The sequence below is a fragment of the Diadema antillarum genome, unplaced genomic scaffold, assembly GCF_040938485.1.
Source record: "Diadema antillarum isolate AM-2024a unplaced genomic scaffold, OU_Dant_1.0 scf00000014, whole genome shotgun sequence".
NCBI classification, from domain to species: domain Eukaryota; kingdom Metazoa; phylum Echinodermata; class Echinoidea; order Diadematoida; family Diadematidae; genus Diadema; species Diadema antillarum.
Genome location: NW_027270903.1, coordinates 3,482,154 through 3,509,473, shown reverse-complemented (window position 1 = coordinate 3,509,473; position 27,320 = coordinate 3,482,154). Strand labels below are relative to the sequence as shown.

Sequence of the window (27,320 nt, the reverse complement as noted above, 5' to 3'; positions counted from 1 at the left end):
AACAAACCATTGTTTTTCATTACTAATGCTACTACTATAATGTTTTGATGTAAGGCTTAATATAAGAACTGTGAAAGCTGGGTATTATACTACAACGATGATAATGACATTGCAAAGACGATGATGATGGGGTAAAAATAAGAATAAGGACTAATAGTACTGAAATTAGCTTCTTCATATTCGTTACTATCTTTTGTCTGAGTTGTTTTGGCAAGAAGGTAGAATTAAAAGCTGAATTGATCAGTGACAAGATGCAATATATGACGGTGAGACAAACACAATTCCTGGATTTTGGAAGACTATACCTAATTGTTCAGCGTTTGAACATATTCATTTTGATCGCAAATTTTGGAAAACAATTCTGCTTACTTTGACAAATATATATGGTTGCAGGATACAAAGAGCAGTGACCTTCAAATGGTCTTATTTAGACAATGGTTTGGTATGACTGATAGCATTCTTAATCATGAAGGATGGACGATTAGAGGGCAATTTGAAAGCTGTAATGATACCCATACTTTGGAATTTATAATTTGTTTGATATCAACATGAATGAGACGAAGTAAATGAATAGCTTCGTTTATGTGAAAATGGAATTTCCTTTCATTCACTTCAGAATACACACAAGGAACGTGGTGATTTAATCACTGCAGCAGGGGACCAATCACGGAATCGTCACAATGCACACCACATCGTCGACAACGGAGCTTAACCCCCATCGACTGCCGACTCCGGCGCAGACGCCCTCCCGTCACCACAACAGCCACCTGCCGGGCTACCTGTCGGTGCCTGGTATGACGGCCAATGGCATCGGCTCGGACCTCTCTCTCATCTCCGGCGTCAGCAACATTCCGCTGCAGCTGTTCAGCGAGGGCCAGCGAATCACGCCCAAGGAACGCGAGTTTCTCGAGGCGGCCGAGAAGGGCGACAAGGCGTCCATAGTCCGCTGCCTTCAGGGCGAGAACCCGGTCAATGTGAACGTCAGCAACTTGCTGGGTCGCAGCGCCCTTCAAATGGCCGTCGACAACGAGAATCTGGAAATAGTTGAACTGTTGTTGGCTCAGCCCGACGTCGAAATCGGGGACGCCCTGCTTCAGGTCAGTTTGTGGCATGGCGTCGTTTTCAGTATTCCACTATCATTACAATTCAACTTACGTAAACCTATGTAACTTATTTAACAATGTATGAATACGACAGGTGGTATGGATTAAATTTCATTCACGATCAAATGTTATATCTATTAGAATTACGATCCGAAGAGCCCCACTTAAAAGCAAGGCTTGTAGAAGAAATCAAAAGAAATTCTGCTGGAAAAGCGTAATCGCATTTCTCTTCGTACTTTTTTTTTCCATTTAAGGGAGAGTTCGTTTTGACGTTAGGATCCACATACTGTGAAAGTGCGTAGAGCCATATTGTAGCCTTGCTCTAAGAATATTGACAATTTTAAAACAAAGGCAAGTGACACACGTATTTCCTAAAATGTGCGTCATAATTTCAAGACTGTACCATCCATGAGCGGGTGCACGTCATGAGACCGACACCTACGAGTAATACAGCCCATGAGTTTTCCAGCTCACGAGTTGCACAGCCCACGAGTCATAAATTACAACCCATGCGTTCGACACTAAGCAAACAAGGACCCACGATACCGACATATTAAGCCCCGTGTTGTAATTTAGAACTCGTGGATTGTTTTTATCTAGTGTCGAATGCATGGGCCATGGGCCTTATTTGCCTAGTGTCGAACTCATGGGCTGTACGACTCATGGACCTTTTTTTTTTCAATGTCGAACTTGTGGGCTGTATGACTTATGGGTGTCGGTCGAGCTCTCGTTGGATGACCCCTCCATGAGTTAACTTTCTTGGACGCACCCAAAGTGAACAACACTCTCTTTTGGCTCAGGTCGTAGTATTAGACAGTGACAGCGAATTCTGATCCTATAGTGCCTTGACACACAAGGAACGTACCTCTGGAGGAATTGGGGAAAAATCTACAAGCAGACCTTTCAAGAGCGGCCATTCAAAAAAAAAGCGAACACCTAGATATTTATAATGTGTCCGGAGCGACTATTCAATAAAATCGAAAGCCTACATTTGTCATAAGACCTTTATAAACTGCTTGCTACTGAAGACAGAATGTAGATTAATTTCGTCATAGTGCGTGCTATCAGCACGGTAGTTCGTAATACTCCGTCCTCCTGGATAGCCACGCCCATGTTGACGGTATCGTCACGATAATAACTATAATAGTAGGTCCTATAGCGATTATGACGACTGAATGTGCAGTTTTTCTTCTTGAAAATCCTTTTTCTACAACTTTTACTTGTCAAATACATCTGGGTGTGATTCATCACAACAAATTCTGGATCGTTGGAATTTTAACGAATCAAGATTTTGGAGATTTAAGCATCAAAAGGCGTTCAGAGCACACAATATTGAAATGCTTATGGTGCGCATAATGTTCCTCCGGCCGCAAATGTTAAAGCTCGATTTATAAATAAGAATAGTGTGTATACTCCGCGCGACTTACCAGCAGTCGATAACGCTGTTTTCCGAGACCCCATTTTGAAACTTTTTGTTATGAAGATACCTTTGAATACAACCAGATGCGTATTGAGTAAGAGTCACTGCTAAATTTAGATTCGTTCATAATAGCTTGCATCTGTAATATTGAATGGTCTTCTGATAAATTCATATCTGGTTAAAGCAAGAATTAAAAGGAAAATATTGTTTATGTTATTCTATTTATTACGCTGTTTGATATATAATTATTTCTTTGAGTTTTTAGGTAGTTTATATAAATGATATTTTGTGTCCAATGTCAGCTTTATAAACGCTTGTAGTCTGGACTCCTTGGAAGACCAAGACTCAAGGGCACATTATTATGCCCTTGAGACATAACGTTATAGGTTTATCATCGATGTAATACAGTATGCTATATTAGTATAGATGAATGAAAGTGGCATTTTACTTTTATTTGTTCCTGGCCCTTTAAGAGAGTCAGCATGTGGCATGTGAAGCTAATATCCCTTAAGAAATATAAAGTAACCAAGTACGCCAGTAGGTGTACACAGCTCAATTTTGAAGTTTGATCTCTCGTCAGTATACAATGGGGAAAAAAAAAACTATGCATAATACAAAAATCAGAGGCGACGACTGTGCGGAGGTTCTTTACACAAGTCATTTCACATGGGGTGGGGGGGGGGGGGGGGGGAGGGAGTGTATAAACAGGTGGATGCCGAGAAAGATTGTTACCTTAAACATGCTAGAAATGCTTTTTTTTTTCTTACTCCCACTGATTTCCTGGGAAAACAATGGAAGGATTTCTGAAAATCCTCAAAATCGAATAATTGCTGATGCATGGAAAGAAATCGCGTATAGGACAGTGTTTCGTGGAAGGCAGGAAACTTCTTTCATTTTTCTTCAAATCACTGTCTGACATAAGAAAAGGAAATACATTGAAAGGACTCGATTGATTTCGTCAGAAAATGTTCTTTGTAGCTTCAGTGAAAGCTGCCATCATTAACTAGAGATTTTTCCATTTCCTGTTGAACATTATGGCAGTCTTTCCTTTTCATCTTTGCAAACTGGAAATTTCACGCCATATCTATCACTATAAGTTGATAAGCAGCGTCAGATGGGAGAAAAACAACAACAAAAAGTAGAAAACCAAGTGCACACGAGTACATAATCGAAACTTGTACCTCACTTTGTAAGCTGTCTATAGCATCTAAAAGCTAGCGACACGTTTTCCTTAGAGCTTCCCAAGACCCCGCCCCTGAGAAGAATATAGTCTATACATAGAGAGTGACGCTTGCTCCTATACAACATGGACAATATACAGATCATGATGTAACACAATGGCTTTGACACTATGTTTCTGTCAATTCCTTTTAGATACCAGCTGAAAGAAGCTATTACAGTTACATTTGTCATTTTGAAACACAGGAGCCATAGTGAAAGAGACAGCTCCTCCCTTACAATGTTTATGAATGCACATTAAATGGCCCAGGCTATTTGTGCTCGAATGATTGAAATGCCTGTAAATCTTTAAACATGGAACATCAATTTTAAATCTGTCAATTTTTACCGGCTAAATCGATCTTCAATAACATCCGCAGGAAAAGAAAGGAGCGCATGAACTAACGTTTTTCGTCGTGATGACGTCATGTTTCGCTGGCTTTTCAAAAAAGTGTTGCATGTATTGAAGGGATATAGTCAAGCAAATGTTACGTTTGCTTCCTGTCCTTAGGTGAAGCAATGTCGACTTAAAACAGAGGGATATAAAGCGGGAAGTGGGAAGAAGTGCAAACAACGTTAAGACTTTCATTTAGCCAGTGGGTCTGCTACGTACCAGGTTATCCCTATTTTATTTTCGTCCGATACAATTCCAGCTTAATTAATTCGTCCATTTAATCCTTTATTTGGTGTGATGACCACTCTGTGGCTGAGAAACATTCGTCTAATGACCGCATGGGCCAATCACTAATTTTTGTACTTAAATCTTTTTTCATTCGTGTCAGTTATTCGATATAGTCGAGTTTTGGGTTGTCTAATTTCAAGACCTCAACCACAATAACAACAACGACAACAGAAATTATAAAATGCAAAAATTTCCTCAAATTTCCGAAATGAGTCTTCATGTATATGTACACTGCAGCAATCATATTGCTCTTCCATACATATACATTAATCACTGCTTTTTCAGCCTTTTTTTTTATTGTTATAAAGGTGTGTAGCGAAATGCCATTCGACAGAAACTGATCAGCACTTTATTATAAAAAAAAGAGACTACAAATGCAAGGAGGAATTACGCAAAAATTTCAGCCTAATTACGTCCAAACGAAAGAAAGCGAAGGACTCCGAACGGTATATTAACGCGGAATTCGAATTGCAGGGAAGGTGGTGTAAGATTCACTATAAGCAATATGACCACGCCCATGTGAGCCTGATCCGTAATATTTACGCATTGACACGCGCCCCCGCACAAGACCACATTAGTTATCGTGATATCATCGCCAATTTTATTGGCCACCTGAGACCCCAAAGTGCTCAGACGCCTGCATGATATATCGAGGTCACAATTTCCAGTGTCTGTCGCCGTTGACATGGAAGAAAATTAGATTCATTCCTTGAATATTCACGTATTCTTTGCGAGCAAGCCTAGATAGGCACAGGTAGACACAAGCACAGATTGTTATTTATGATGTAAGTATGATTTTTTTTTAACGTTGAGATTACCAGATTTATTTCAGAAATAACTTGGTAGACTCCAATACTTGTATTATGATAAACAATCTCCAGTAGGTGATATGTGGTCGGGTGGTAGACTGCTTCCAGCATTCCTTCCCACTGGATAAGGATTTACTTACTTGTATCATATTTTGTTTCTCCTTCGGAATTTCATTCCGGAATCTGCTATGGGAGTTATGCATTCACAAATTTCTATGGGCAGATCGCGACCATTGTTTCCATCTGCCTTCACCTCGTTTAAACAAGTACATCTACCTATCGTTTTGCAGGCGATACGTGAAGGGGTCTATCGAATGGTGGAGATGATGGTAAATCATCCGAGTATTTCCCGCCAGATGCTCGGAGAAGGTTGGGCATCCGCAAACAAGTCCCGACGCCAGGAGAGTTCTGACTACTCCCCGGACATATCCCCGGTGATTCTGGCTGCGCACTGCAACCAGTTCGAGATTCTGCAGCTTCTGCTCACGCGGGGCGCCACCATCTACAAGCCACATCCTTGCGTCTGCGCCTGCGCAGTTTGCGAGGAGAAACAGAAGCAAGATAGTCTGCGCTACTCGCTGGACCGAATCAACACCTACCGCGCTCTAGCCAGCCCCGCCTGGATCTCACTAACCAGCAGCGACCCGGTTCTCACAGCCTTCAAGTTGAGTTGGGAGCTGCAGCGTCTGGCAATGAGGGAGAACGAGTTCAAGGACATGTATGTCACTCTCAGTGAGCAGGCCAAAGGTAAGATCATCAGGTTACAGAACCCTGACAGTCTGTCTGTAGTCCAAAAGCACCAGCCTGTTTCTTCTGCGACTTCCTGGCCGCTCTATGAGCCCCCCTCGTACAGGATGGGGTCGTCTGGGGAACATAGCCCAAAGAAACAGGCTGAAATTTTATGACAAGGTTATTTGGTGATTGGATCTTACGCCTGTGTAGTGTCTCTTGACAGTGATGAGGCCATAAAAAGAGTACATGTCGTATTCTAGGAAACTGTCTAAAAGAATAATCGTGAATATTGATTTTATAGAGATGTTACAGCCAGGTTTCACACTAACCTTTTTATCTGCCTTTCGGACAAGCAGATTCCTCACGTTTCGTATTTTCCTTGCCTGAAAGAATATCCTACTTGCCTGAAACAGACAGTAAGAAAAATTACTAAAAATGATAATCCTATTGCATCAAATCTCCACTATGGCCACTGAGTTTGCTGTCTTGACTATGGGTGCAAGAGCTATGATCTACTCTGAATTGGACTATTTTAATACCTTGGTCGATCAAGTACTTATGAAATTGTGTGACGAGGGCAAAACAGACAAAGAAAAAGCATGTATACCTATACACCGACACCGACAATATGCATACAGGTTTAAACAACCTTCTATACCGTCTGGCAAAATATCAAACAATGAAGACAATATTTAGGTCAATTTATGTGGATAAATCTCATTGGCGATGATCAGGAAAAGGCGGTGACCTGGTGGTGACTGAGTCTCCACTCCACCGGTTGCGAAGATGTCTCCCAGACATCTGCGCGACATCTTCTGGAACATTCAAACAAATTTGATTTCCTGGAGACCTTTCCAGTCTTCATCAGCAGGTCTCGGAGACGTCTCCGAAACGTATCTATTAGTTGCGTCGGGAAATGTCTCCGCGACGTATCCGAGACGAGGATGCTGAGGAGGCGTTGCTTTGACGTTGCTGGATGCTGCTTGACCCGCTGAGGGACCACGTGACTGTCCAAGTGCAGGCATGGAGTTGCCTGCGCTCCTTGTCTTAGTCAGGTACATCCCGGTCAAGGTCTTCATCATTCATTGGTCATTTGGTATACTTGTTCCTGCTGCTGCTGTTGCTGTTCCTTGCACTGCACCAAATTATGTCCCTTCACCATGGCGCCTAAGCATGCCAAGTGCAACTAACGGAGATCAGACGGGCAAGAGGGAGAAGATGAAACAGTTGCAGCAGCTCAATATAGCGTATTTTGTGGATGCTGAGGCAGTATTTTGATGCTATGTACAGAAGACGAGGAAGATGGTTCCAGTGGCGATTCCCTTAGAAAACAGTATTGGTTGTTACCTTGTCTGGAGATGTCTCGGACGTCGCCCTTGAGTCCCCTTGGTGAGAGCGAAATTAAAAGCCCCTTTTTCTTCCTTTCTTTTTTTTCCTCTCTTTTGGGTCTTTTGGCCGCCACTGATCAGTCTCGGCGATGTCTCCGACCATGAGATATGCCCTGAAGCATAAATGAATTAAACTATGTCGGCGATAATGATGATGCGGGTAAATTGGAGGAATGAAGGATCAGAAGAAAAAAAGAGGAGAAGAGGAAGAAGACGGCGTTCAGTGTGGTGTACATAGGGCCAATACCTTAAAGCGTATTAAAGAACATGATGTGGAACTGGAAATGATGCCTGCGTTAGTGATCTACATGCATAGATTTGACCAGGGTTGCCGCCACAAATGCTCAAATGTCTCAGTATGAAAGGCATACATTATATGATATATGAATCCCCTTGACCAGAGGGAGATTAATATCTAACGTAGATAATTATACGGGTGGAATAGTTTTGATTGAGATGGGACTTAAGGTTTCCAACTTTTCTTTGTGAGAAGTAAGAAACCTCTTATGAAATATGAAAGAGCATATAATTCCAAGAGGAATTCAAAGCTTTTGATGAAAACCGGTTTTGAAATGACCGAGATATCAAAAGATAAAGTAAAACAAAGTGGTCCTAATAAGTGATGGGTCCCACCTTTTATTAGTACATCTTTGTTTTTGGATATCTCAGCCATTTCAAAACCAATTTTCATCAAATGACCACTGAATTCCATTTGAAATTCTATGCTCTTTCATTTTTTACGAGAGTTTTTTTTTTTCATTATCTCACAAAAAAGTAGGAAACCTGAAGCCCCATCTTAACCAAAATTATACCATCCCTTTATCTGGATCTAGAGATGATTCGCAGGTGAGAATCAAGATGTTGGCTAGCGCATGGAAAATCCAAGCACATTAATGGGCAACTAAATCCAAATTATAGGACCCCAACGGCTAATAGGCAATGTCTGCTTCTGGGATAGGTATTACCTTTCCAATCCAAATCGTATGTTAAAAGTGCTATTAAAAGTCATGTAAGGTGAGACTTGAGAGGGTAGTACCGACATTACAGAACCTTTATGAACAGAGTTTCATTTCGGTCTTTTCTGTTTACGTTCATATACGCTGAAATGGCATAACGAATTAGTGAGTTTCACATTATTTTGTTTCGTTCTGTTAGAGGGACGTGCATTATATTTTCCATTTCATTGAGCAAGCGCTTTGCCGGCTACCGACTTTCAGGTCAGGACAGCTATAGGTTACACTTGAAGAAAGATGATTCTAAAAACGATCTTAAAATCGTAATATCACATACTGATTACACGTGAACAGAACAATGTGATACCTTACATGATTCCAATGAAGTTTTCATTATGACTGAAGTAATACAGATTTAACACTACAATTATATTTCGGTTGCCAGTAAGTGGTCTCACATGTAAATGAAGGAAATGCGAATATTTGTGATAAAATCAAAACTTTAAGACAGAGAAGAGCCCGTTCAGTCTTCACGTTGTTGAGTTTTAACATATATTGACTGTGTCCCATTATGGTATTGACAGAAAATCAAAGTATATCAGAAAATTCGAAGAAGCACATGAAATGGGAAATAGACAAGGGACAGAGCATGTTTACGGATAGAGAATGAACGGAAGTCACAAGATGAACGAGGCAATAAGGATGAAAAGGGGGAACTTGGATTAACTCTTCGATAGGCATGAAGCCTAGTGGGTAAACATTTAAAGGCATTTTACCATTTGCAGATGAACAAAAACCCAGCTTTAGTGCTCACAAAGTAGTTCTATAATGTGACTTAGGGATAGAAACAACCAATGTGAAAATGTCGATCAGTATAAATAATCTTAAGTATTGTAGATATACAAAATGTGAACAATAATTGTAATAAAATTGTTTCTAGAAGAAAACGTCTACATTTTTGGTTCATTGAGAAAAAAAGCGATATCTCCTCATATTTTAGGCTTCATTGTGAAATTTTGTATGGTAGGATATTTTGTGGTACAGCTGACCTACATCAAATATGATAACTCGAACATTCTTTAAATCACTGCTCCCATTACTATAACCTAATATAGGTTTTCCCGGTTAACTTCATATTTTGGTCATTCAAATTCCTATAACGTGCATTCAAATTCACACAAATTCGGGCTTTCAGATTCAGAATCCGAGCGATCAATTTCATTATGGGCGTTCTATTTCGTTTTTGTGAAATCAAATTCACGATTGGGCGTTCAATTTCTAAATGCGAGCATTGTATTTCCTACTCGTGCATTCATATTCATGCGATAGTCATGTGATAGTCCCGATGAGCTTGTTTGGAGCGTTCAATGTCATTTTCAGACGATCTAGTTCCTACTTTGTGCGATCAATTTAACGAGGAAAATGGAGTAGACTTGACGAAAGGAGAAATGGCATACACAACCAATGAATGCTTGCATATAGTGTAATTATCATCGTTTATAAGTTCTATTGTTCGCTGTTCATGTATTCTTTGTTTTTCATTTTTTAAAATTCTAAATTGTAAGGTCCAATCAGCAGTGCATCCAAACAACGCAACGACAATCTAATCATATTTCTTGATGATACTGCATGCACGCTGACAACGCCCAAACACTAACCCCATAATGGTAATGTGTTAAAGACAATTTGACACACAATGACCTCACAAAGTCCCGCAAAAGTATGCCAATACGATAGCAACAACCAACAAATAAGACATATACAATGTTCATGTTATCAGTTTCAATGTAGGCCTAGTGGAAATTGCTTTTTTTTTTCATCCGGTGTCAACCAACTTTCCGTATCATGCTCGTCTGTAGGCATATACAGTGCCTAATCTTTGTTTGTTTGTTTGTTTGTTTGTTTGTTTGTTTCATTTTCCATCTAAGAAGATGGCTGCAATAACTTGTCTTCTATGGGGTCCAGTTGGATATCAGGTGGGACCATTTCATCGGGTTGAACACTCTGCTCTTTGTGATAAATAAATGAAGTGGGATCTTTTGCGTGGATGAGTTGTGATTCTGTCACACATGGGACCTCCATTTTACGTCCTACCTGAGGGACATGCATATGTGCCTGTATATCCCATTTCGTGAAGCCTGAGTTCATATTTGTCAATGAATAGGTGGACCTCTACTGCCAAATAAATAATATTCCTCATAAATCCCGATATATTCAAGCTAAATGAAACAGACACACACACACGGCCGTAAAGTAACCAAATTCCGGCCTTCTTTTAAATTGAATGCAGCTATTTGGAACATGGTTGCCTAGTCACGAATTTGAATGATCGACGAGATTCCGTCGACAGCTTGACAGGAATTTGAATGCTCATTGCTGACATGCGTGCTCCGACAGTGAATTCGAATGCTCCAATAGTGAATTTGAATGCTCCGACAGTAAATTTGAATGCTACGATAGTGAATATGAATGCTTTGATAGTGAATTCGAATGAACGGATTTTTGATTTGATTGCTGATTCAGTGCTGTGAGCGTGGAATGCGTGAAATCGAATGCTCGGAATAGGAACTTGAATGACAAAAGTATGAAATTGACCGGGAAAACTTATAGTAATGAACGTTACCATGGTTTTATCTGAGGTAACTGCTTCCTCGAAAGGCTCTGTAAGTATATTATCCCCCATCACCGAGTTCCCATTAAGATTTTATAACTTCTGGATCACGATAGACAAAGTGGACAAAGCATTTTGCGTCAGCATCCTCTGTTTTACGAGTTCACAGTCTCCCATTACACTGTACTAATAAACTTGCGTTTTGTCTGCACACCCTTTAGCGTACGCGGTCGATCTCCTGGAGCAGTGTCGGAGCTCCGAGGAGGTCATCGCCCTCCTCAACAAGGAGAGCATGGAAGACGACGATGACAGTAACTACGACGCTGATGAGTTAAACGCAGGAAAGCTGACTCTCTCCCGTCTGAAACTCGCCCTTAAATACGAGCAGAAAAAGGTACACCTCATAAGAGTATAAATAAATTAATAAATGTAGCTCTCTTAAAGAGGAAATTCACCCAAAAAATAAATAAACTTCAAAAGGAAGAGAAAAAATATACCATACAGAACGATTCAAAAATGATGAAAATCGGATAAGAAATATGGAAGATATGACAGTTTGAATTTTAATTTTTTTTTTTCGGAAAACATTACTTGACCAGTCCTTACGAATATTCAAATCAGCAAGTTGACGATGTTCTGCTCTCATAATTTCTTATTCATTTCATAGACAGAAATGACAAAAATCTCGTATTTTAGCTGTATGAAAATTGTATTAAAACCATCCAAAATAAAAAAAAGAACTAATGTTAACTCTGATATATCTTGGTATGGGAATATGCTTTTACTTGCACTGGCTAAAAATAACGATTTTTCTGAATTTCATATAATACAGTAGCATCCATGAAAAATTGTGAGGGTATGTCATCATCAACTCGCTCATTTGAATATTCACAAGGACTCGTCAAGATATGTTTTCCGAATAAATGTGAAATTTCAAAATGTCATATTTTCCGTACTGTCTATCCGCTTTTTGTCGTTTTTGTATCATTGTGTAGGGGATTTTTTTCTTTCCTTTGAAGTTCACTTATTTTGGGGGTGGATTTATTCTCTAACGTGCTTGATCATCATATCAATGTCGAAAGGGCTGATGGGTCGAGCTCCATATCCAGCTCCATATCGAGCTCAATCAATCATCATAGATGTACCAACTTCGAGACTGCATCAGAAAGACATGATGCCAGTATCATTGTACAGATAATTGTAGAATCCATAGAAGTATTTAAAAAGAATCTGAGGTCATATATGCTTGCTTCTTGTAATGTTTAGATATCTTAACATTTTGTTAGAGTTGGTAATACAGATTTCTATCCCTTCCTTCTCCCTTTCTCTTTAATCATGTACAACTGTGCGCAATTCGCTTTATTGTCCCTCTTTGCCCCAGAATAGGTCACTAGATCGATGGCGCATTACAAGGTAATGCTGTATTCATTATTGTATGACTGCCAGTACCATCATAGGCTCATTCTTTTCTCTAGCTTTTCGAAACACGTCGTCTGTCAGAGTATACTGAATGAAGAATAGCGAGCATTTCGAAGTTACAGATTGTCATTAAAGGTTCAAAAACATAATCATGAATGAGTACACTTCTAACTCTCTGTGTCGTTAGAATTGAATCGATTTGTGAATTAGATTAAATTGTTTTACGTGGTCACAACGGAAGCATCGAATGCTTGTGAGCAAACTACTGGACTAACGGCTCGAAGTCCCCTTCGCATGACTACGCAATGACGATGAAGTGTCTGCTCACTTACACATTCGGGTTTTTTTCTCTCTCTTTAAATGAAACTCATCTATCATGTCTATCATTTTCAACCTCAGTACTTTCATAGATTCATGTTCATATGAAATTAGTGATCAGTGACATTATAGCATACAGGACCATGCAGCTCACTCCCCCCCCCCCCCCCCCCCCTCCGAACCAGAAATATTGTTATACGATGCACTTAATCTTCCTTCGCATAATGTTTCTCCCTTTAGTTTGTAGCTCACCCCCACACGCAGCAGCTTCTAGCCTCTATCTGGTACGAGGGCCTGCCGGGCTGGCGGCGTCGGAACTGGTTCGTCAAAAGCCTCATCTGCATCGGGCTCATCTGCCTTTTCCCCTTCATGGCCATGTACTACTTGATCTTTCCCCGCACCCCAATCGGGACCCTCCTCCGATCCCCCTTTATGAAGTTCCTCAACCACAGCGCGTCTTTCCTCTTCTTTCTCTTCCTCCTCGTCATGGCGTCGGCGTCGCCGTGGGCGAGGGGGGACTCCTCTCGTGGTCGCACACCGGACACCATCGAGAGCCTCATTCTCGTTTTCGTTCTCGGTGAGCGCAAACTTATTCTTGTTTCGGCGTCACCCGCGTCATCAAAATTGCAAAAACCGAGGCCCAGTTTGTCTCATAGTTCCACCTTTTTTTTTAACCCGAGTTTGTCAACATGGGAATACTCTTGCTTAATTGATTTATTGCTTCATTGTTTTGGCTGTTCATGGATGGTATTCCTGACAAGATTATGCTCAGTTACAATTATCTGTACACAGTGTATAGTTAAGTATATCGCTGTTTAATCTTGAAGGACTAAAAATATGTGTTCATGGGAAAATTACAATGAATAATGAATGTAAAATGGTTTATCAGAAATATAAGTAAAATGACTTGTTATGCGGTGCAGACAGCGCAAATCCAATATAGTGAGGCAGGGGCGGATCCAGGAATTCCGTAAAGAGGGGGCGCGTTTACAAAATTAAAGGGGGGGCGCATGCACCCCTCCCCCTATTTTTTTCTTTTTATTTCTTTTTTTTTCAACAAAAAATAAGGGGGGGGGCGTGCGCCGGTTGCGGTCCTCCCTGGATCCGCCCCTGTGAGTGCTTATTTCTGAGAAAGGAACATATCAACTGATTTTCTCACTGGAAATTCTGCATAGAATGACTCAATATCGAACTTTCATGTATGTGGCTGGGTTTATTTTTCTTTTCTGCTCGTTCTATACCCGCATTCCTAATAGCTTAATGTAATCTAATGCCTGCGCGTAGAGTGTTCGTGATCGAGTATAATTACATGTAACTTTTATTGTCAGCTTTTGAGTTCAAGGTCCATAATAATTAGCTGTGCGAGCAACACCACGTTCGTGCTTCTTTCACGTAAATAATGCACAGTTTTTAAACGATTACTAGCATTTCTGCACTATCAATTAACTGATTAACTGGTTGTGCCATGCTAGGTATGATCTGGGCGGAGTGTAAACAGCTGTGGGAGGAAGGGTTGAGGGCGTACATCCGGCAGTGGTGGAACTGGCTTGACTTCATCATGCTTTCGCTATACCTTTGCACCTTTAGGTGAGACTTCCAAAGGATTTGATGTCATAATAAGATTTCGCACTGCGCAGTTTAACTTCACAGTTGATACATGTAATTATAGTTAAGTGATTTGGTTTGCTGTTGTTGTTCTTCTTCTTCTTCTTTTTCTTCTTCTTCTTCTTCTTTCGTATTGGTACTGGCTTGCACTTCTTACAAATTGATTAAACGATATAATTTGTGTATTCATGATATATGTTTTTTATTTTGTTTCACTCTTTTATTGGATGGAAATAAATGATAATTGAATTAAACTGAATTAAAATGAATAATAAAACTGAACAAAACATTCATTTTCATGTTACATAGCCACTATAATGCTTCTTATATTCATCAATACTCCTTGGACTTGCTTTCATCAAAACTCTACAGCAAAAGTTATGCAGTAGTTGCTTTGTTAAAAGTGAATATTTCTGATTCGTGTTATTTTCTCTCTTTTTCCCTTATAATATTATATGCAGCATATTCTCTTTCGCTTTGCCTTTCTGAAACAAAGTTAGAATGGAATGAGATTAAGTGGAGATAATGTGAAGTAAGAGATTTTGATAGCAAATGAAATGAATAGAATATGCTGACATCTTCAGCCCTGTACTTTTTAAAATTGTACAATAATTGTAAATTGTACAAGCCCGTCTACTATGATTCTTCCCCAGTCACATTATGGACTTATGGTTTATAGGATTATCCAGGTAATCTTTCATTGGACAGAATCTATTATTTTTAACAATGGTTTTATTCACATACTACGCCCATGTTTATGAACACAAAGTTCTTATAACACAATGTTCAAATGATTTTCATTAAGGGCCACTCATGCACAAATTCAATTGTAATGACCTGATGACCTTCCTTTTACATTATGAAAAATGTTATCTACAAACAGTTCGGTTCATAATTACTCAACTATATAGACAGTCACATTTATTGCACTCGCCCCTAATTAGAACATTGTTTGCCAAAAGAACTTGCATTCACCAGACCTGAACCCTGCATGGGATTCATTGTATCCAAGCTTAAAGGGGTGATATGGTTTTGGTTGGAATGAGGATTCAGGCTTTAACTTTTTTGCAAGATAATTAGAAACCACTTATATGAACTATCAAACAGCACAAAATTCTATAAGAGAAATTCAAAGCTTATTCAATGAAAATCCGGGTCCTAATAAAAGGAGGGAAGTACCTTTTTAGGACCACTTTTTTTACTTTGTTTTTGGATATCTCAGCCATTTCAGAACTGATTTTCATTAAATAAGCTTTGAATTCCTCCCAGAATTGTATGCCTTTTAATATTTCATAAGGGGTTAATAATGTTATCTCACAAAAAGTTAAAACATGAATCCCCATCTCAACCAAAACTACGTCATCCCTTTAAAATAATTTTCGAGTCTGGCTAGAGTTAAGAGGCAATTCATGAATACATTTTGTATCAAATAACCAATCCTCCTGATCGGTCTCCTCTCCTCTCTGGTCTCCTCTTCTCTCTGTCATCTCTTCTCCCCTCCCCTCCCCCCCCCCCCCAAAAAAAAATAAATAAAATGGTGTGTCTTGTCTACTCCCTATATTTCTTACTTTCTTTTCTCTAATAAGCCGAGCTTCAGTTTTTCATTGTAACCACTGTGTACATATCCATGCTTTGTCACACGTTAAATATTCGGAGGACTAAGTAATGCAAGCTGTGATTTTTTTATAGTGTAGGTCCCCAACTTCCATTCTAACTTCTATTCTGGATTACCTTTTGTTCCTTAGTATACGTTTCTTTATTATTGTTTATTATTTTGAAAAAAACCCCCACGAAATACCATTATATGGTATATAATCATTGTATCAGTTATATTTGTCTCTTTGTTTTTGTGACACATACTGGAAATAATTTGAAATCACTCACTCAATAAATCAATCAATCAATCAATCAATCAATCAATCAATCAATCAATCAATCAATCAATCAATCAATCAATCAATCAATCAATCAATCAATCAATCAATCAATCAATCAATCAATCAATCAATCAATCTGTTCAACATCGGTAGCTTGAGACTGGTGGCTGCTGTACAGCGGGAGAGGGGGATGTACGACCCCGACGAGTACCGCCTGGACTGGCACCCTTCCGACCCAACAGTGCTGTCAGAAGGGGTCTTTGCCGTGGCCAACGTTTTCAGCTTCGCCAGGATCATATACCTCTTTCAGGTTTGTATTTAAGATGAAGATACAAGCAAGGAGGAGGAGAAGGAAGAGGATGGGAGGGGAGGAGGAGAGAAGATGGTGGAGTAAAGAAGAGAGAACATGAGGAGGAAATGAAGAAAAAAGAACAAAACACGACTGTGTATGTGGTCAAGAGAATCAAACCCGACGTCGCGCTAACCTTAAATGTGGTACATGTGTATGGATCGTATGAGCACGTGTGCGAATGCATGTGTGTGTGAGTGAGTGTGCGTGCATGTGTGTATATGTGTCCAATTTGTGATCTGAAGTGGCATAAAGTTTAACAAACTAACATTAAAACATGTTTTCATCTAATTTTGGAAGGGGCTTGCAGTTGAAGTGGCAATGGAATTTCAATCTAAAGGGCGGCTTCTTTTAGGGCAGCAGGGAGAATCCATACCTTAATGTATTATATTAGGTGAGGTAATCATCTGACTCAAATTTTATCAAACCATTTCATCAAACAGAGAGGGATGAAAATGTGACAGCAAATGGATTCAATCAAGGGAGCTTTTGAGTCAGACGAGTCCATTGCCTCCCATCACTCATTTGCTACTTATCGGGAGGAGAACTGACGTCGTTAAATTCTGACATCTTGAATGCAACAGACCTTCGTTACCATGGTTTCTACTTCATGCAATACCAACATCGCAAGGTTCATATTCTTCCATACCCACAGGCTAACCCGTACCTGGGTCCTCTGCAGATCTCTCTGGGCTGTATGCTGATTGACATCGCAAAGTTCCTCCTCATCTTCTTCCTCGTTCTATTCTCCTTCGCCTGTGGTCTCAACAAGCTCTACTCGAACTATCTCCAAAGCATCAGAGATGCCAGAGAAAATAATGATGCGGATGCTACTTCTCACGATTTCGAGGGGTAAATGAGGATAGAGAATTTGTCATGACCGTAGTCATTACTAGGTCGCGAAGGAAGACTTACTACACCACCATAAAGCATATCATAAAATCAGGGGTATCAGATGTTATGAAATCATTATTTTCATACATCATTATATGGCATCAAATTATTGTCAATGGCAATCGTACAATCGCATTGAAGGCTAAGGACATTACTGTATGTGCCGTTGACTGTGTGTAAACATGTTCCAAAATGTTAACTGCATCGGTTTCCCAGTTAGTCTGGCGTAAATATATTCGTACGATTTTAGGGCTTGATAGGTAAATTCCTCACAGACATACACGTGTAAAGAAGATATACAAGTGTATCAAATGGAGCACACACATACACACACACAGACACACACACACAGACACACACACAAAGAGAACAATTTCGTTTGAAGCTTTCGTCAAAGATTGATGCCCGAAAAGCGTCATAAGAGAGAGGGTAGATTTTTAAATTTCTTTAAAACTTATGTTTAAGAAGACTATTGTACTTGAAAATCGCATACTGCAATTCCACATAAATTCCGTTCGTTTTTTTTTTTGTTCGTTTTTCCGAAGGTTGGTTGATCCGAAAATGGAAAAAAAAAGAAAAAGTACCAAAAAAAAAAAAAGAAGAAGAACTAACGGATCTTCGGAGTGTACGAACCTTATTTCGCTTTCGGATTAAAGAATCTTGGGAATAACGAACGTTATTTCCTTCGTTAATCCAAAAGAAGAAGAAAAAAAAAACAGGTCGTGCTGACGAACCTTCTCAATTACGAACCTTTTTCATTTTCGGTTTTACCAGTCTTCGGAATAACGACCCTTATTTCATTTTCTGAATTACGAACCTGCGGAGTAAAGAACGGTAACCATAGATATTCATAGTAGAAGTATTGAGGCATGATACGAGGATAACATTATGTCGTGACTGTAATGACTGTAAAATGGTCGACTTCTTAAAGGACAAGCTCACCTTCATAAACATAAGGATTGAGAGAAAGCAACAATATTAGTAGAACACATCAGTGTAACTTTGAAGAAAATTGGACAATCGATGCAAAAGTTATGAATTTTTAAAATTTTTGTGTTGGAACCGCTGGATGAGGAGACTACTACAGCTGGTGAGTCATGTGCGTACAACAGTATAAAGAAAATGTAAAAGAAAATTCAACATATTTTCACTTTTTTCGCATAATAAAAGAGCTCTTGACTTCCCTTTCTAAAGGCAGGGGGAATAATATTACCCATAACATTTGTCGGTAACGAGTCAGGGGATTGTGTACTTTTTTCAAAAGATGGAATTTTGTGAAATTCTCTTTATATTTTCTTTATATTGTTGTACGCATGTGACATCTAAGTTATTCATACACTGCAGTAGTCTTCTCATCCAGCGGTTACTACACACAAACTTAAAAAAATTCATAACTTTTGAACGGATTGTCTGATTTTCCTCAAACTTTCAATGATGTGTTCTACTAATATTGCTACATTCTCTCAATCCTTATGTTTATGAAGGTGAACTTGTCCTTTAATAATTATATTCGTTCTGTTGACTACGCGATGTCTTTTGTCCCTTGCACCTGACCAATGCAGTTTGGTGCAAACGTTGCTCACTCTCATGTGGGCGCTCTTTGGTCTCGTCAACACGGACAAGACTCGTCTTCCGCAGGACGAGAGCGCACAGGAGGACCCAGAGATCTTCGTCGAAACCGTGGGCGAGCTTCTTTTCCTCGTCTACCATCTCATGGCCATCGTCGTCCTGCTCAACATGTTGATCGCCATGATGAGCAATTCTTTCCAGATCATCGAGGTAAACATGGCATGACAGCATTGCAAATCAAGTCGTACGCTAGATATTTTGCAGTTGTCATAGCCCGTCTCTGATACGTCTTACATGCCTTCGATTTTAAGAGGTCTTCCCTTTTCTAAACCGATACAGCATTCAACTATCAGTGAGCTTGATATTTAGGCCAGTCAGTGAAAAGATCAGATCCCGCTGATATACGAAAAGAAGAGAATAATGACTCTGAGAAGGTGCTCCATTCTATCATACAGTCATGAGTGTGTCGGATTTCATCCACTTGTTGCCATTTCATGTCAAAATTGAAAGTGGCAACTGTTATAGCAACAAATAGAGTTTACATAAGTACAATTCCATGCTATGCTCAGCTTGATTGGATACATATACTTCCTCAGTCGAACTGATTTGGTAGAAAATTGATAACAATATCCTCAAAGTCGGACCTAAAACGAGAGAATGACGTTTTCATGAAAGCATTTATATTACGATGATCAACAAGTTAAAATGGAATGGATATAAAAGATTGCAACAGAATACGAAATGTACAATAAGATATGCTGTCGTAACAATTTTCAGGACCATGCCGATAGAGAGTGGAAATTTGCTCGCTCCAAGTTGTGGATGAGTTACTTCGACGAGGGTTCAACCCTTCCGCCCCCATTCAACCTCATCATCAGTCCCAAGTCGGTGGTCTACGCCGCGCTTGCCTGTCGTCGGCTGTTTCGCGTCCCGCTTCGGAAGAACAAGCACAGCTCCCGGCCGAAGAGGGGGTGCTCCATGAACGACTCAATGAAGGTTGGACGGAACACAATGCGATTTTGGTTCCATGACATTTGCTCCTGCGACAATTGCTCCCATAAAATAAGATTATCTGCAAGCTTAGCCAAACATAAATTCCACCCATAAACATATAACCCTAATCCTACTCCAAATCCTCCTAATTATCAAGCTAAATGAAAAGCCATATCACAAAATAAGACCCGAGCGATTCACGCATGGCAGGAGAAAATGTCGTGTCACCATTATTTAGTCTTAGGAAAAAGAAACACAATTGAGGTAATGCAGACGCATCTATCGGTGTGGCGTCAATAACATCACACAATTTCTTATTACATAGATGCGTCACGCCAATCTAGCCATATATTCAGTATTCATGTCTTTATAAATGCACTGTGAGCGCACACTATAGATATGTAATTACGCTTATACATAAGATTAAATTTATGTATATGCATAATACAAACGTGTGTGTAAGGACATCTTTCACTGAAAATTATAATTGTATGATAAGATATTTCATATATGCAAAGCCAAGGGTTGTTGTTTTTTTCTTTGTGTGTGTGTGTGTGTGTGTAAGTTATTTACACTTACTGATGTCTTTAATTCATGCAATAATGGCCACTACTGCATTATTTCTTTTGAAAGCTATTTGCTTTCTCATAAAAAAAAAATATGAAACCGAAGTTCAAATTACTGTAATTGAATTATGTTTCTTTGGTTCGCTGGAACCCATTTATTGTCCTTTGCTTTCTACACTCGCAGAATGTCGACGGGTCGATCGGGCCGAACTCGTCGCCTGAGTATCGCTATCAGGACGTGATGAAGCGACTGGTGAATCGCTACATTCATCAGTGTAAAGCCGAACGAAAGGCTGACGGCGTTAACGAGGATGACCTGAACGAGATCAAGCAAGACATTTCAAGTCTGAGGTGCGAAACTCTATTTTGATATATACTCATTATTCCTATTTTCAAGCCGAAAAGTACAACGGTAATAGGGCATTGTAAACGTATAATAGTATGTTTCCATACACTGTTCGACGAAAGGGCAGTAGACTTAATATATTTACTTTTTAATGCATATGGATATTATGTAATTTTACAGTGAATCTTGTATACCGTTTATATTAATTCATGCGTGGAAAAAGATCTATGAAAGACTTAGTATTCAAAAGTATTTATGAATTATATACATCTCTTTGTGTATGAATTTAATATTCCGCTCATGAGTGTAGGATTAAACAAGACAGTGATAAGTACGCTTATACATAATCTGTGATAATGAAATTAAGAAACACAGTACGTAAGAGTTGGTTTGCTGGGATATATCAGGCCCTACGTTTACTCTTCCATTAATCACTCTCCTTTTCCCTTTCATGTACAGTTAGGGTATGATAACAAGAGGTCTTAAAAACATGAAGTGCAAGTAACCTTCCTGTGAAGCTGAAGAGTTAAATGGGAAGGTGGTTGGCACTTAACCCCTCTCTGTTCCAGGGACTTTCGGCAGCTAGTATAAAAACGCCTTGGGATTTCCTGTGACTACCAGAGCTCAATGCACACAAAGGGTTGAAGAAAAGATAGAGCTCCACAACAACAACAACAACAACAACAACAACAACAACAACAACAAAACCAAAAACACACACACAACCATCTGCCTCTGTTATATGATTACAATCTCTCGTTCTCTAACACAGATATGAACTTCGTGAAGATCGCAAGCGCGAGGAGGCACGCGGTAATTCCAACATGCACAACATACGACGCGACATCATCCGAATCGTGCGGAACACCAACTCGACGAGCGACCCCGCATCTGTAGCATCGGAAATTCGCTCACAGCCCAGCGGCGGGAACAGTCCAGACCAGCTGCACAGCCCGGGCCCAGAGAAAAACAACATGAACGGACTTCGACCCATCCTCCTCAGCTCCCATATGAGCGCCTTTCGCAGACTGGACACACTGGACGCTAGCAGATTAAGTAATGGCGGAGTGGGTAGCGGGCTTGCCCCTACTACGAACACCACCACCACCACCACTAACGCCTCTCGAGGAGGAGGCGGTAACTATGGCAACGGCAACGGGGTGAGTATCACGTATACGCCGGACGATAGCGAACTGGAGGAGCTCACCACGCGGTCGGATCTCGCTACTCTGAAGCAGGAGATCATGCAGGGGATTCGCCTTGAAGTCCAGCAGTGCCTACAGACTGTCTTGCAAGCACAAAACAGCTCCAGATTTGTGATGCAGCGGAATTCGGTGGACGTGCCGACGTCACCTCCACCACCTGTGCCTCCGCCACCCCTGGAGCTGGATTTCACCACAGCGCCCCCGCTTCCTCCCCTCCCCTGCGAGGACAACTATTTTTCATATCGGAATCCAGCATTCGAGACTGACGAGGGACGGACGAAAAACCCGTCCCTAACGCAGCTTTGACGAATCTGCCGACAAGCGGGTAATGGCGCTTCTCTTCTGAGAAAAATACAGCATGTTCATCGAAGACATTCGTTCATACTCTTTGTAATTACTTTTGATACCAAGACTTGCATGAACTGCTTTAGAAAAACCCGCTGTCTGCGGCTGTATTTCTAAGTGACAAATAATGTGCACTTTCATCTACTACTTGAATGTATTCACCAGAAGATAGGTAACTATTTTTTTCTGTTTTCTTTTTTGTGTGCAAATTTAGAGAAAAAGAATGGCGGTCAGATGAATTGATACGATCGGATAAGAGGAAAATAGTCATGAATGCTCAAGTGAATGCATTCACGAGTCTTTTGAGGAAGAAATCGATCAATGCCATGCTTTTGGTGAGTGAAGACAAAACGCATACACAACGTTCTGAGTATATATCTCGCCAAGGACTCCACCAAGAAACTGGATATCGAGTGATGCAGACGATGTATCGACAAATAATGTTTCTGTTGTTGTTGAACAAAAATGGAACTTGACTGAACCTGTCTCTTTTCGCAGCCTGAATAATGAAGATCAAATGCACCGTAATTGTTAAGAATCAACATAAGGCTTTGCATTGCAAATTTGCTCAATCACATGCAATGTACCGCTGCTTTCAAAGATTGCGGTTTGAATTTGACTTCAATCTCCGAGAAACATACGACGTAAAATAATGGCAAACAATCAGTCCCTCCTAGTTTAAATTAATTCGATGAAGAAGATTTAAGCAGTGTAAGTCGTCACATCTATTGGGACATGATACAATAAAGTATTTCAAGTAAACCATTTAAATCATTTGTAATGGAACTCCCGTCAGTCACAATAATGCAAATTAGATGGGACGGTGTCATTACCTCATACGAAACATATTATCCTCCTCAAAATTATCTCATTTTATCTAAAAGACGGAGCAATGTCAGCTTTATAGATAGGGAGTAATGCCTAATCATCCACACCACACACACACACACACACACAAAATTTCTTTAACGTTGGCTACGTGCAAACCAATGGGGGCGCTGTGACACAGGAAGGGATTAACATGTAATTATGACCAATTACCAATGTTTTGTGAAAACACATGCTGTTCTCAAAATCCAAAAAGTGTCTTAGTTTATAGCCATTTTCATTATTTTACCGCTCTAATTGTGAATGCATTCACTACTGATCAATGTCAACTTGAAGGTAGCTGTGCGTTTCACTGTAGACGTGGAAATAGCGTGCATTATAAAGGTGCCTCCATCGAAGATTACACCTGTCACTAAACTGAACAAGCGAGTTGTATAATTACAGATTCCACAAGCACGTGACATACGTATCATACACTGTACCATATTTCAATCTTGGAAAATCAGATCAGATGAGCTGTAAATGTTTACTTTGAGCAGAGAAGTATCTACGCACCATGATGAATGAAAACAGTGTTTCACACATTCTTCTCTCTTCTTTCGAAGCGGCTCGCGTGAAGGGAAAAACGAAGATGAAATAATGGGTACACTAATCTTGACGATGCTACGCATTCAACCTCCGCAGAGAAACACTGTACCGGTTTACAATTAAAACACATCGACCCACTTCCAGAAGCTATAGTGACATTAGTATTAGTAGCCAAGCAAACGCTTGATTTATCAGAATTCTCCTTAGAATTTGAAAAATTGTCATTATTTCATCCATACGCCACATACCCAAAACTGCTATTGTCACAAACAAAACATATCAGTCAGTGCCATCATCAATTTCATTGCAACGCAGGAATACTAACTCTGAATTATGACACAGTTGTAAGATACTATATTGTGATCATTTTTATTACACTGCTCTGTTCGGCGCAATGATAAGATTGCCATGCTGTGTATTACGTACATCTGGCATGTATATTTTCCTTATTGTTCACACTATACTGAATATATTTTCTGAGTGCATTTGTATGAGTAATCATGATTCTGATGTTGCAAAGGCATTCTTTTTTAAGATGCGTACCGTATTATATGAATTACAATATAGACCTATACGATTACCATGCATTGTTATAGCGACATAACGTGAAATAACAGGAACATTATTTATTTTTAACCAAAAAGATAGAATATTTCCCTCAATATTTCTTTAGAATATTTCTCGTATCAATGATGAAATCAATTAAATCATGACGAAGTACCCAATAATTTTTACCAATTGTTAAGTACAGATTATGATGGATAATAAGGCACGTTGTCTCTCAATAATAGCTTGGACAAATCCGTGTTTCACAGCAAGCATCGCATGCGAGTGACAATTAAGAAAACATTGGCAAATTGATAAAGGCAACACGTCTGCCGTAAATATTTGACAGGAAAACTATGAGTTTGCATACCGGCTGATGTTATTTCCGGATTCGATGAAAACTGTAGTTTGCATACCGGCTGATGTTATTTCCGGATTCGATGAAAACTGTATTTGAAGCAGATTGTTTGAGGAATTCTTTTGTTGCGATTTTGATTGGTTTTGTTTCTTTTTCACCTTCCATGCATTAACATTATTTTGTTCGTATCAATCCATCAAAGTTGACAGAATGTTCACATGCAAGTTACATAATCCTTGAATGATTAAAGTTTTGGTTCGTCTATTATACGAATTGAAATAAGAGTACTTGTTATGAATGTTGTGAAAAGGAATTACTCATGTGAATACAGTTTTTTAACAGTTTCATGACTCATCCAAGTGACACAGCTGGTGACACAGTCAACGACGTCTAAATCACCGTTACCCAAAATTTGGACCATTTGGCAAGTCCGTACTACTCTCCCATCTTTGAAGCAAAAGGACATCATGCGTCCGGAGAGCGGTAGTTGTACACTCTGCGCGGAAAATCATTCCCGCGATAGAGGCGCGCCGGTCCCGCGCTAGGGGAGAAGGCCCGAAGCGCTATCTCTCACGGGTAAGATATGCGAAATATTAAAGGAACTATGCAATGCTAAATGCATGTCGACTCGTATGAATTCATAATACCCTGATCATCACTTATGCGGCCAAAAGAATATCTAAATATCATGTGCCATATATATTTTATCATAATTTTTCTACTACTTATCTTCAGATGGTTTGGACACTCCCAAACATGCTTAGTCTAGGGAAAGGTACATTCCGGTGTCCTGTATCATATCAGTATACTCTAGCAATGATTGACAGATGATGTCACTGGCAGAATCTTGGTTTGGAAATTGTTTGTTTGTTTGTTTGTTTGTTGTTGTTTGTTGGTTTGTTTGTTTGTTTGTTTGTTTGGGTTTTTTTTTTTGGGGGGGGGGGGTTACGTATGCAAGTAGTCTGAAGAAATAAAATATATGACACGTATTTAGATATTCATGTTGACGGTATCATGAATCAACATAAGTCAGCATGCATTTGCACTATGTTATAGTTCCTTTAATATTGAGAGGATCCAAAATCTCTCTTCCCGCCTCGTATTGGTGATAAACCGCGAGCCAGCTGTTGAGCTATGAGAGCAACTCGTGTCGATTGTTAAAGGATTTTAGCAGGGAGGTACATAGGAGAGATACCTCTACTGGGGCTGTTTCACGAAGAATTTAAGTCGAACTTAAAAGTTAAGATCGACTTCAAATTATCAATGGTATACTATCGGTTTCTCTTTTCAGTTTATCTTATGTTTTTAGAATCCAATTCAAATTGCTATCAAAATTTACAGAAAAAAAATCCTTGGTCCCTTACTTATTTTGTTCATTAATGCCTGGATGAAAAAGTCTCCAAAATGTTCATTCTTATTATGACAGTTAGAATATTATTGAAGACACACTAAACCTACCATTTTAAGATGTCTTTAAATTTTAAGATCGACTTAGATTCTTTGTGAAACACCCCCGTGGTTCGAGGACCAAGTGATATTCATTCCAGCTTACACTTACATGCAAGACCAGTGAACAATATGAAAAATCTGCACGTACACTTTCTGTTGACAAAATTCTAAACCCGTAACATCAAACAATACACGACACACAGGAGTGTAAAACTATCGAACACTAATCCGGATTTATATTTTCATGTCTAACATTTTGTACTGTTCCAGCTTTATGTTGATATATATTGCACTAATTCATGTGCCTTCGAAATTCTATGAACTAAGGGATTTCTAGAATGGTATGCGATCAATCTGTGTACAGTTCAAAGGTTACTAAAACTCAGGCAATAACGGGGTTGTGGATTTTTTTCTCTGCAAATGTTAAGGTTGATTTTTGTTGTTTTTGTTTTTGTTTGTTTGTTTTCGATTTCATGGCGGGTATCATGTTGGGCTGTTGAAGTCAGTGGCGTATCTAGGGGGGGGGGGGGGGGCAAGGGGGGCACGTGCCCCGGGCGCCACTCCTTGGGGGCGCCGAAAACGAAAAAACGGGAAAAAAAGAAGAAGAAAAAGAAAAAGAAAAAAATGAAGAAGAAGAAGAAGAAGAAGAAGAAGGAAAAAAAAACCCCTCGCCCGGACCGGGGGGGGGGGGGGGGGGGGGGAGAGAAAACCAAATCAAACAAGATAAAAACAAAAAATGACAATGTTAATTGTGTTCACACAAGAATTCCATGTTTTGTAAGCTGAAATTTAGACTCGCTCGCTGCGCTCGCTCGACAAAATGTATAGAAAAGAAGATAAGAACAAAACGTGATGATAACGGGGACAAAATGACAATGTATATTGTGTTCACACATGCCATTGTTAGAAGGCAAAATGTTACACGGAGCAGCGGCTGCAATTTTATTTCTTTCGTTCTGAAGCGATCGCCTATACTGGATCAAACGAGGACACCAAAGGTGTCGAACATTACGGGGGGGGGGGGCAAAAAAAATCAAACAAGATAAGAACAAAACGTAATGATGACGCGGAAATATACAAATTTCGGCTCACTCGCGCGTAATAATTTAGAGTATTTTTTTTTTCAAGTCCTCAGTTTGTTGGTATAAA

General features: G+C 39.7%; 1 protein-coding gene across 1 annotated transcript; it reads left to right on the top strand.

The window, feature by feature from the left end:
• The first annotated feature begins 680 nt into the window (after positions 1-680).
• LOC139722929 (transient-receptor-potential-like protein) lies at positions 681-22,363 on the top strand. Its single transcript, XM_071634215.1, has 12 exons — positions 681-1,097; positions 5,523-5,979; positions 11,138-11,310; positions 12,894-13,230; positions 14,126-14,240; positions 16,289-16,445; positions 17,140-17,336; positions 18,941-19,157; positions 19,725-19,943; positions 20,691-20,857; positions 21,625-21,899; positions 21,981-22,363. The coding sequence occupies exons 1-12, from the start codon at positions 681-683 to the stop codon at positions 22,361-22,363; spliced, it is 3,114 nt and encodes a 1,037-aa protein (XP_071490316.1).
• The last annotated feature ends 4,957 nt before the right edge of the window (positions 22,364-27,320 follow it).